Genomic DNA, 11,832 nt, shown 5'->3' with positions numbered 1-11,832 from the left:
TGACGCAGAAGCATACCTGAATAAAACAAGAGATTAAATGAGGGGGAAACTAAGACTGGCAGAAAGGAGAGGGAAAGGGATTGAGGGAAGGAACGAGGAAGGGAGAGAGGGAGGAAATGAGGAAGGGAAAGACAGAGCAAAGGTGGAAGGGGAGGAGGGAAGAAGGGAGGGAGGGAGGGAGGGAGGGAGGGAGGGAAGGAGGGAACAAGGGAGGAAGGGAAGGAGGGAAGGGAGGTGGGAACAAGGAAAGGAGGGAAGGGTGGAGGGAACTAGGGAGGGAGGGGGAGGGGAAGCGAGAGCGAGACTGAGAGCGGGGTGAAAGGGAAAGAGGAGCGAAGAAAGAACAAAAAAGAGACAGCACCTACGACAGAGAGAGCAGAGAGAGAGAAGACAGCCGGGGGAGAGAGAAAGAGTAGAGGGTGGGAGGGGGGGGGCGACCGACCGCGGGGTGCCTGCGTGCCTTTAAATCACTCCCGCTCTCCCTGGCTCCCTTCTTCGGCCCTCCTGAAGACGTCGCGCCCTTAATGCGGCCTGACACACGGGCGGCGGCCCTGCGTGGCGCCCCTCGGAGCCACTCTCGCGCGTCGCCCTCACTGCGGCGGGGGGGGGGGGGGACATCGGCTGCGTCGCGCTCGGCGTCAGCTCCTCGTTCTGATCTCGTTTCATTCTCTCCACTCTTCCGTCTCCCTCCACGTACTTTCCACTCTCAACCGTCCACTCTCGCTCCTCGTATTCTCCACTCTCCACTCGCTCACTCCACACACTCTCCACTCGCTTGCTCAACACACTCTCCACTCCCTCACCGCACTCTCCACTCTCGCTCTACCCACTCTCCACTTCTCGTTCGACGCACTCTCCATTCTCCCGTCGACGCATTCTCTATGCGACACTGAAGGTGTGGATATTCGGGGATGGATATAGTAGCGGGGGCAGAGGATAATATTGAATTTGTGATCGTTAATTGGTCGGTATTTGAGTGCATCTCTGAATGTCCGGTTTTCCCAAGTCTCTGCTTTATTGCATCTCTTTGTTTATCACTAACTCTCACTCTCATATTCACACACACACTCTCACTGTCTCTTTCTCTCACTCTCCCCTCCTTTCTCTCTCTCTTTCTTCCTCCCTTCTATCCTTGAGTGGTATTTCATTTCTACCCAGCCTTTGCAACCACCCATCTTTCTCTTCTCCTCCCATTCTTCCTCATCCCTCCCTCCCATCCATCCCATCCGCTCTACCCAAATACCCACTCTGCCTAAGCCACCCAACCAACCCCTAAAAATAAAAACACAACAAAAATAAAAACAAGAAAAAAACACCCCTACCCCTCCCCTACCCACCTACCCCACACACCCAACCCCTTAAAACCACCAAAACAAAAACCCATCAACCAAAAACAACAACAAAAGACGTCACAAACTCACTCTCGAAGTCTAAGAAGACGTCGTACTTCTGGTGCGAGCAGCAGCTGTTGCCGGTCTCGTCCCGCGCAAGCAGCCTGAGCAGGTTCCCCATCCTGCATCACCTGGAACGCAAACAAAGGAAGGGAGGTGAATATAGAGATAAATAAATACATAAACAGAGTAATAAATATATTAATGAATACAATGAATTAATAAATATACACATACATGTATAATCAAACAATAAACAGAGTAACAAATATATGAATTAATACAATGAATAAATAAATAAATAAATATACACATACATATATAATCAAACAATAAACAGAGTAACAAATATATGAATTAATACAATGAATAAATAAATAAATAAATATACACATACATATATAAACAAACAATAAATAGAGTAACAAATATATGATGAATACAAGAAAATACTAAATAAATAAATAAATATACATATACATATACAAACAAACAATAAATAGAGTAACAAATATATGAATGACTACAAAAAAAAAAATATATATATATATATACACATACAAATATAAACAAACATATAGATAAATAAGTAAATAAGTAAATATAGAAAGAAATGCATAAATACATAAATTAATAAATTAATAAATAAGTAAATATATTAGCAAAACTAATAAATAAATAAAGAGTTTAGGTTTGAATCAGTAAGTCAGTCAATAATATAATCAAATGAACAAAAATACGGGTCAGTTTGGAAAATGGCGATTAAACTACAGATGTGAATATGAAACAGAAAATAAAATCAAGTTGTTTGACGCCATCCGACTTCAGGTGGATATCTATCCATCTGTCCATATCTTTATCTTTTTATCTATAGCTATCTATCGAGGCTATCTATTTGTCTACCGAGGCTAGTTATCTATCTATCGAGGGTATCTATTTATCTAATCTATCTATCGAGGCCATGTATTTATCTATATCTATCTATCGAGGTCATCTATCTATCTATCTATCTATCGAGGATATATATCTCTCTATATATATCTCTATACACCTATATACATCTACAAATATATCTATTATCTGTATATTTATCTATATCTGTCTATCGAGGATATATATCTATACACCTATCTATATCTACCAACATACCTATTATGTGTATATTTGTGTATTCATACCCAATCGAGCACACACAAAAACGCACAGGCTATGTAAACACGCACATGAGAAACTAGAATACTCATAGGTGCACATCAACAATACCAAGCAATAATAAGGGGAAAAAATACCTTCAATAAAAATGATAAAAGAGGGATATTAAAAAGTGATATGCTGTCTCGATTTTTTTTCTTTTTGGCTTTTTTTTCCTTATAAAGTACGGCATGGCATGTCTTCGTCAGAAAAATAGATAGGTATTTTCCAAAAATACAAGTACATACAGAATGCAGAAGGGGAGATAGGAGGAGAGGGAGTGGGAAGGAAGAAGAGAAAGAAGAAAAAGAGGAAGAGGAATAATAATAAGAGGAAGTAGAAGAAGAAAGAGGAGGAGGAAGAGAGAGGAGAGAGAAAAAGAGATAATACACAAAAAGGAAAACAAAAAACATACAAAATAAAAGACAAAAGAAAATAACAAAATAAAATGAAAGAGACGCAGAAATAAATACATAACGACCCTGTGGAACTTCACCCTGCTTCAAAAACTTGTGTGAAAGGCGAGATGGAAAAAAAGGAAGAGACAGAGGAAAAAAAAAAGAAAAAAAAGAAAAGACAAAGTAGAAAAAAAAAGAAAAAAGAAAAAGAAAAAGTGGGAAAAAAGACGACAAAGTGGAAGAAAAACAAAAAAGAAAAAGAAAAAGACGTGAAAAAGAGGAAGACAAAAATATGAGATAAAAGCAGGAACTAAAGCAATAAGTACAGATATAGCAAGGATAGCAAGGGTTGAAAATGGGCAAAACACGGGGTGAAATAAGATAAAAAGGCGATTAGAAATAAAGAAAAGAGAAAGGGAAGGGAAAGGAAGGCAAAAAAATTAAATCAAATAAAAACTTAATAATGTAAAAGGAGGGAAATCTATGGTTACTTCTGTTTCACACAAATACAGGTTAACATTAACAGGTAACAGACAGCAGCTCAAGGGTATCAGCTAATTATTAACAGACAACAGGTAAACGGTAAGACGAACAGACAAACATTAAGAAATAGCAGAAAACAGTCAAATAACAAGAAGGAAGGAATGACTGGTAAACGGTGAGAGGAAAAGAAACATCAAGAGGTAACAGAAAACACCAGAGGCAAGGACTGACTGGTCAACGGTAAGAGATTACGGAAAAAAGGTAAAGGGTAACAGACAACAGGGAAACGGTAAGGGTAAGAGGCAAACGGTAACAGACAACAGGGAAAAAGTAAGGGTAAGAGGTAAACGGTAACAGACAACAGGGAGACGGTAAGGGTAATAAGCAAACGGTAACAGACAACAGGGAAACAGTAAGGGTAAGAGGCAAACGGTAACAGACAACAGAGAAACGGTAAGGGTAATAGGCAAACGGTAACAGACAACAGGGAAACAGTAAAGGCAAGAGGTAAACGGTAACAGACAACAGGGAAACAGTAACGGTAAGAGGTAAACGGTAACAGACAACAGGGAAACAGTAAGGGTAAGAGGTAAACGGTAACAGACAACAGGGAGACGGTAAGGGTAATAGGCAAACGGTAACAGACAACAGGGAAACGGTAAGGGTAAGAGGTAAACGGTAACAGACAACAGGGAAACAGTAAGGGTAATAGGCAAACGGTAACAGACAACAGGGAAACGGTAAGGGTAAGAGGTAAACGGTAACAGACAACAGGGAAACGGTAAGGGTAATAGTTAACCGGTAAGAGAAACCAGGTAAAACGGCAGGAGATATTTGATTAGGCAGCTGATAAACAGCAATGGAAGCGATAACCGGTAACAGATTAGCAGATTAACAGGGCGTGAAAAGACGATCTTTTATATTGTGTGTCCTTTACTTTTTTTCTCCTTTTTTTCTATTTTTCTCTGTTTCTTTCTTATCTTCCTATTTTTATTACTCTCTTTATCTTTCTTATCTTCCACACAGTTTTCCGAATAAGACGTTACTCGAAACACGTCTATCATATCTCTTGCTTTGTAAAGTTATTCATTCCCATTTATAAGTGTGTAAACGTTTCTGTTCTTAAGTTTGTTTAAATCTTCTATTATCTTTTTTACGATTTTCTATCCTTCTTCGCGTGTGTCTTCCTTTCTCTTCTCATTTTTTCCTTCTCCCTGCTTTGATTTACTGCCATATTTCCCCACTCAGTTTTCTGTTTCTTTCCTCTCGTGCGCATCTCTCTTCTTCCTTTCTTTCCTTCTCCCTCCTTCTCATTTCGTCTGTTTGTTTTCCACTTTCGTCCATCTCTCCGCTCTTCCTATTCTCCCCTTGTTTTCTCCCTTTCATTTCCTCTCTTTCTCTTCTCTCTCCCACCTCCTTCCCCTTGTTTTCTACCGTCATATACCTCTCCCTTCCCCTCTTCCATTTTCCTCTTCCCTCACGCTATCTCTCTTATTTCCCTCCCTCCTCCCCTCACCCTCTCCCAAATCTTTCATCTTCCCCTTACCTTCTCCGCATCTCCTTTCCCCCCCCTCCGCCTTATCTCCTGCCTCCTCTCCTTCAAACCATTATATTCCTTCTTAACCTTTACCTACACACACCTCTTCCCATCTTTCCCCTCGCTGTCTTCATCCTCCTTCCCCTCACCCACTTCCACTTTCTCCTCACCTTCTTCCACCTCCTCCTCCTCACCCTCTTCCACCTCCTCCTCCTCACCCTCTTCCACCTCCTCCTCCTCACCCTCTTCCACCTCCTCCTCCTCACCCTCTTCCACCTCTTCCTCGCCCTCTTCCACCTCCTTTCCCTCACCCTCTCCCCCCTCCTTTCCCTCACCCCCTTCCACCTCCCCAAGAATTAAGCATGACAGGCAAGGAGCCAACCCCTCCACCCCCACCCTCTCCCCCAGACCCCCCACCTCCCCGCCCCCACTCGCCCTCCCCTCCCTTCCCCTTCCCCCTCACCGCCCTCGCCTTCCCTCCCCTCCCCGCCCCCACTCGCCCTCCCCTTCCCTCCCCTTCCCTTCCCCTTCCCCCTCACCTTCGCCGCCCACCTTGTGCTTGCGGGCGGCAGGGCCAAAGGGGGACATCGCCCCGACGCGCGTGCCATCAGGGTACGAGACCCGTTTTTTCCCCTTTATTTTCGTTTCTCTATATTTGTCTCTGTGTCTGGGGCTGTTTGTCCGTCATTGTGTGTTTGCGTGTTTGCTTGTCTGTTTGTCTGGGAGTGAGTGAGTGAGTGAGTAAATGAGTGAGTGTGTGCGTGAGAGTGTGATTGAGTGATTGAGTAAGTGTGTGATTGAGTGAGTGTGTGAGTGAGTGAGTAAGTGGGTGAGTGAGTGAATGAGCGAGTGAGTTTGAGTGAGTGAGTGAGTGTGTGAGTGAGTATGTGACTGAGTGAGTGAGTGTGTGAGTGAGTTCTCATCCCGTCCCTTTCTTCCATTTTCTTTCTTCCTTTCTTTGTTTCATCTCTGTCTGTCTGTCTGTCTGTCTCTCTCGTTCTTTTTCCCTGTCGTTCTTTTTCCCTCTCGTTCTTTTTTCCTCTCATTCCTTTTCCCTCTCATTCCTTTTCCCTCTCATTCTTTTTCCCTCTCCCTCTCTCTCCCCTTTAATCTTATCCCTCTACCTCTCCTCCTCCAACTTCTGGGATACAGTGGCAACAACGCCGCAAAAAAGAGGGAGAGGGAGAGAGGGAGGGGAGAGAGAAGAGGGGGGGAGAAAGCGGGTGGACGTCGACGAAAGAGAGAGAGAGAGATAGATAGAGAGAGAGAGAGAGAGAGAGAGAGAGAGAGAGAGAGAGAGAGAGAGAGAGAGAGAGAGAGAGAGAGAGAGAGAGAGAGAGATGGGTAATTCAGCTGTGTGGGCAGGGGCGGTGCATTCTATCTCTGTTTGTCTGTGCATCTTCTCTTCTCTTCTCTCTCTTTCTCTGTTTCTGTCTCTGTCCCTCACTGTACTCTCACTCTTTCACTCACTCAACTATCCACTATGCATCAACTTAACTCAACCTACCTCAACTCACACCAACTCAACCCAATCCAACACATCCCAACCCAATCCAACCTAATTCAACTCAACCCAACCAACCCAACCCCACCCAACGCAACCCACCTCAACCTAACCTAACCCAACCCCACCCAACCCAACTCAACCCAACCCAACCCCACCCAACTCAACCCAACCCAACCCAACCCAATCTAACCCAACCCCACCCAACTCAACCCAACCCAACTCAACGCAACCCACCTCAACCCAACGCAACCCACCCCAACTCAACCCAACCCCACCCAACCCAACTCAACCCACCCCACCCCACCCCAACTCACTCTCACCCTCGCCATCGTACTCGTCGTCCTACAGCCCGCACAGGCTACGTACAGAGCGAGTGTGCACCAGTGTGCGTGTGTGCGTCCCATGAGCCCCTCTGAACGTGCCAGATCAGGTGACCGGCATTCATTATTCCGACATAACACGCGCGGGTAATTGGGTCGCAGGATCAAACGCGGCGGTGGCGACGCTGATCTGTGGCGGTGGTGGTAGCGGCGGTAGCGGTGGAGGTGGTAGTGATGGTGATCTGTGGCGGTGGTGGTAGCAGCGGTAGCGGTGGAGGTGGTAGTGATGGTGATCTGTGGCGGTGGTGGTAGCAGCGGTAGCGGTGGAGGTGGTAGTGATGGTGATCTGTGGCGGTGGTGGTAGCGGCGGTAGCGGTGGAGGTGGTAGTGATGGTGATCTGTGGCGGTGGTGGTAGCGGCGGTAGCGGTGGAGGTGGTAGTGATGGTGATCTGTGGCGGTGGTAGTGGTAGTGATAGCGGTAGAGGTGGTTGTGATGGTGATCTGTGGCGGTGGTGGTAGCGGTAGAGTTGGTAGTGACGGTGATCTGTGGCGGTGGCGGTGGTAGTGGTAGCGGTAGAGGTGGAAGTGATGGTGATCTGTGGCGGTGGTGGTAGCGGTGGTAGCGTTGGAGGTGGTAGTGATGGTGATCTGTGGCGGTGGTGGTAGCGGCGGTAGCGGTGGAGGTGGTAGTCATGATCTGTGGCGGTGGCGGTGGTAGTGGAAGCGGTAGAGGTGGTAACGACGACGGTGGTCTGCGGTGGTGGTAGTGGTAGCAGTAGAGGTGGTAGTGACGGTGATCTGTGGCGGTGGCGGTGGTAATGGTAGTGGTAGCGGTGGTAGCGACGGTGATCTGATCTGTGGCGGTAGAGGTGGTAGCGGAGACGGTGATCTGTGGCGGTGGAAGGTGGCGACGGTGGTAGCGGTAGCAGTGGTCGCGACTCTGATCTGTGGCGGCGGCGGTAACGCTGGTAGTCGTCGCTGAGTCATGACTTGCAGGAAAATGCTTCCCGGGGGAGGGGGAAGAGGGGGGGGGTGCAGAGGCAGAGGAAAGGAAGGAAAGTGGGAAGGAGGAGGAAGAAAGGAAGGGAAGGAGGGTGGAGGAGAGGTAACGAGGAAAAAGTAAGAAAAAGGTAAGGAAAGATGTAGGGAATGGTGGATAGATGGATAGACATCAATCAATCAAATAAAGTATGAAAAAAATAAAAAGTACACACGCAATATAAATTTTAAAGAAAATAGTACCAATGAATCTGAATTTCCTCTTAGAAATAAAAGCTTCTCCAACACGCTTGAAATTTTGTCTTTTTTCTCTCTCCAGCAGAAGAGCTCACTATCTCGGCCACAGCTCACACTACCTCAACCACACCTCACTAACTCGGCCACAGCTCACACTAATCTAACCACAGCTCACACTACCTCTACCACAGCTCACACTACCTCAACCACAGCGCACACTACCTCAACCACAGCTCACACTACCTCAACCACAGCTCACACTACCTCAACCACAGCTCACACTACCTCAACCACAGCTCACACTACCTCAACCACAGCTCACACTACCTCAACCACAGCTCACACTACCTCAACCACAGCTCACACTACCTCAACCACAGCTCACACTACCTCAACCACAGCCCACACTACCTCAACCACAGCCCACACTACCTCAACCACAGCTCACACTACCTCAACCACAGCTCACACTACCTCAACCACAGCTCACACTACCTCAACCACAGCTCACACTACCTCAACCACAGCTCACACTACCTCAACCACAGCTCACACTACCTCAACCACAGCTCACACTACCTCAACCACAGCTCACACTACCTCAACCACAGCTCACACTACCTCAACCACAGCCCACACTACCTCTACCACAGCTCACACTACCTCAACCACAGCCCACACTACCTCTACCACAGCTCACACTACCTCAACCACAGCGCACACTACCTCAACCACAGCTCACACTACCTCAACCACAGCTCACACTACCTCAACCACAGCTCACACTACCTCAACCACAGCTCACACTACCTCAACCACAGCTCACACTACCTCAACCACAGCTCACACTACCTCAACCACAGCTCACACTACCTCAACCACAGCTCACACAGAAGAGAATCCACGCTGACTCTCGGCGTCGCTTCTCCCTCGCCGCTGATAAGGCCGTGATTTCGTTACATCAGTCAATGAAATAAAGTATGAAAAAAATAAAATAAAAAATGCACACGCAATATAGAAATTTAAAGAAAATAGTACCAATGATTCTGAATTTCCTCTTAGAAATAAAAGCTTGAACACGCTTGAAGTTTTGTCTTTTTTCTCTCTCCAGCAGAAGAGCTCACTACCTCTACCACAGCTCACTATCTCAACCACAGCTCACACAGAAGAGAACCCACGCTGAGTCTCTCTCGGCGTCGCTTCTCCCTCGCCGCTGATAAGGCCGTGATTTCGTTTCCCGCTCCATCGCCTCTTTTTATCACACGCTTTGAATCCATTCTTCCTTTATCCGTTGTGTGTTCTGCACCTTCCTTTTCTCTAGTTATTTTTATTCTCTATACTTATCTTCTTATCTTCTTTTCTTTTTCGCTGATTGTTATCGGCTGATACTTCCGTTTTCCCACGACCGTCAGTTCAAGGGGCGTTTATTCCTCTTATCATCCTTCTGCTTCCATCTACTTCATTCTTTATGTCCCTTCGATTTATACATCGTGGGCAACTCACCAGTTCCTCACGCACAAACACACGCAACCACGAACAAGAACACAAACAAGCTACCATGACACGCACATACGCGCACAAAAGACCCGCTCACTACACACATACACCTGCTCCCCCTCCCCCCCCTCCCTCTTTAAACTTCCACCCCTCACCCCCACCCCCTCCCCCACCCGTGTGTGCGTCCTCCCTACCACCACCCACCCACCCACCCACCCACCACGTTCACATATTAACATGCACAGCCGAGCGTGTTCCCGCCCAACTAACTCTTTCAACAACGCAACACCCATCCCTCTCCCACTCCTCCCACTCCCACTCCCTCTCCCTCTCCCGTTCCCACACCCTCGGCCTCTCTCACTCCCTCTCCCTCTCCCTCTCTCACTCTCACTCCCTCTCCCACTCTCTCTCACTCTCACTCTCACTCTCACTCTCACTCCCTCTCTCACTCTCACTCCCTCTCCCTCTCTCATTCTCACTCCCTCTCCCTCTCCCTGTCGCTCTCTCTCTCTCTCTCACTCCCTGTCCCTCTCCCTCTCCTTCCCCCACTCCAACTCCTACTCCCTTCCTCTTTCTCCCGATCCTTTTACTTCTCCTTCTCCCTTTCCCTCCACCTCTTATTTCCCTTTCTTCCTCTTCCTATTCTCAGTCTTTCCCCCTCCCCCATTCTCATTCTTCCTTTCCTTTCCTTTCCTCTCTCTCTCTTTCCTTTTTCATTCTTTCTTTCCTCCTTCTCTCTCTCTCTTTCCTTTCTCTTTCTCTTTCTCTCTCTCTCCCTTCCTCCCTCCCTCTACTTATACTCAGGAACGATTATATTACACATTATTTCTTCCCCTTTTCCTTCGTTCACCGTAAAACCAACGCGGGAAAGCTTGACGGCAACAGACGAACTTCAACCCTCTCTTTCTTCTTTCCTTTCTTCTCTTTCTCTCCCTTCAACCCTCTCTTTCTTCTTTCCTTTCTTCGCTTTCTCTCCCTTTTCTTTTTTAACTTTCTTCCCCTTCCACCTTCTCTTTCTTTTCTCTCTTCTCTTTCCCTCCCTACCACCCTCTCTTTCTTCTTTTCTCTCTTCTCTTTCTCTCCCTTTCATCCTCTCTTTCTTCTTTCCTTTTTCACTTTCTCTCTCTTCCCCTCTTTTTTCCCCCCTTTTACACCCTTTCCTCACACCAAAAGCCCCATATTGTTCCTGGAACTGCATCATGCATAACCCACCCCGGAATGTTTTATTCAATGGGCATGCTGGTGGGTTTACATACATACACACCTTGTCATACGCACATGCACATTATAGGCGGCGAGAGAGAAAAGACAGAAAAACATGGAGAAACAAGCAAGATATCACGCATACACACAAATGTACACACACACACAAACACACACACACGCACGCACACACACACACACGCACGCACGCACGCACGCGAATAATCCAACATGGCGCACATCGTCGTCACGAACAAAGCACACACTGGCAGGGCAACAGCACGGGAAACTACACGCAGAATCTATAACAAACAAAAGGCACTCAACCCTTCTTGGTCACGTTTTTCTCCCATTTTTATCAAATCTTTCTCCCCCTTCTTTCTTTTTCCGTTCTCCCCCCCTCCCCCCTTCTCTCATTCGCTCTCGTTCTCTGACCCTGCGTCCGATTGCTCTGATGGCCTTCATTCCCCCCCCCTCCCGACTTATCTACATACATAAATACATCCGTCTTGCCCCCAGTCCGAGAAAATGTCTCTTTCCCTCCTTTGGGGGTTTATTCGTCACCTCCTCCCCATCTCCTACCTCCCTCCACCTCCCCCACCCTCATTCCCGATCCTCCGTCTTTTCCCTTTCTCCCCCTGTCCTCTCCCCACCTACCTTCCTCCTTACCTGTCCCTCCTACCTTCCTCCCCTCCTCCCTTTCCCCTTCCTACCTCCACCCTTCCCCCTCACTCCTATTTCCCCTCCCACCATCCCTTCCTACTTCCCCCTTCCCAACCCTCTCCCCTCTCTACCCCCTTTCTCCCTCCCCCCCTCTTTTCCTTCCCCAACGCTGAAAACATTACGAGCCACTTCATACCAACTTCCGCCCTTGCTAATAAAACCGCGTTTTGCTTCACCCTGGGCGAATTCCGCACGCACGCACGCACGCACGCTTCCTCACAGCTCCCTTCTTTTAGTACGGTTCTCCACTTCTTTTCCCACAAAGCTCTCCTCTTTCACAAAGCTGTCTTTTTTCACTCCAGCTCCTCCCTTCTATACCGCTCTCCTCTTTCACTCCAACTCTCC

General features: G+C 47.2%; 2 protein-coding genes across 2 annotated transcripts in view; one reads left to right on the top strand and one right to left on the bottom strand.

Annotated features, from left to right (window-relative positions):
* The window catches only part of LOC113809815 (CYFIP-related Rac1 interactor B), a 45,739-nt gene extending 44,186 nt beyond the window's left edge, over positions 1-1,553 (bottom strand). The window contains exon 1 of the mRNA XM_027361496.2: positions 1,422-1,553. Coding sequence (XP_027217297.1) covers positions 1,422-1,512 — 91 coding nt within the window. The 5' untranslated portion in view covers positions 1,513-1,553. The remainder of the gene's footprint in view (positions 1-1,421) is intronic.
* A 6,260-nt stretch (positions 1,554-7,813) lies between these two features.
* LOC138867635 (dynein heavy chain-like) lies at positions 7,814-9,015 on the top strand. The gene is made up of 2 exons (XM_070144144.1): positions 7,814-7,860; positions 8,235-9,015. Exons 1-2 carry the CDS (start codon positions 7,814-7,816, stop codon positions 9,013-9,015), a joined length of 828 nt encoding a protein of 275 aa, XP_070000245.1.
* The last annotated feature ends 2,817 nt before the right edge of the window (positions 9,016-11,832 follow it).

Source organism: Penaeus vannamei, chromosome 31, assembly GCF_042767895.1.
Source record: "Penaeus vannamei isolate JL-2024 chromosome 31, ASM4276789v1, whole genome shotgun sequence".
NCBI classification, from domain to species: Eukaryota; Metazoa; Arthropoda; class Malacostraca; order Decapoda; family Penaeidae; genus Penaeus; species Penaeus vannamei.
The sequence above is the reverse complement of the archived record's forward strand: the minus strand, read 5'-3'. Positions and strand labels throughout refer to the sequence as shown.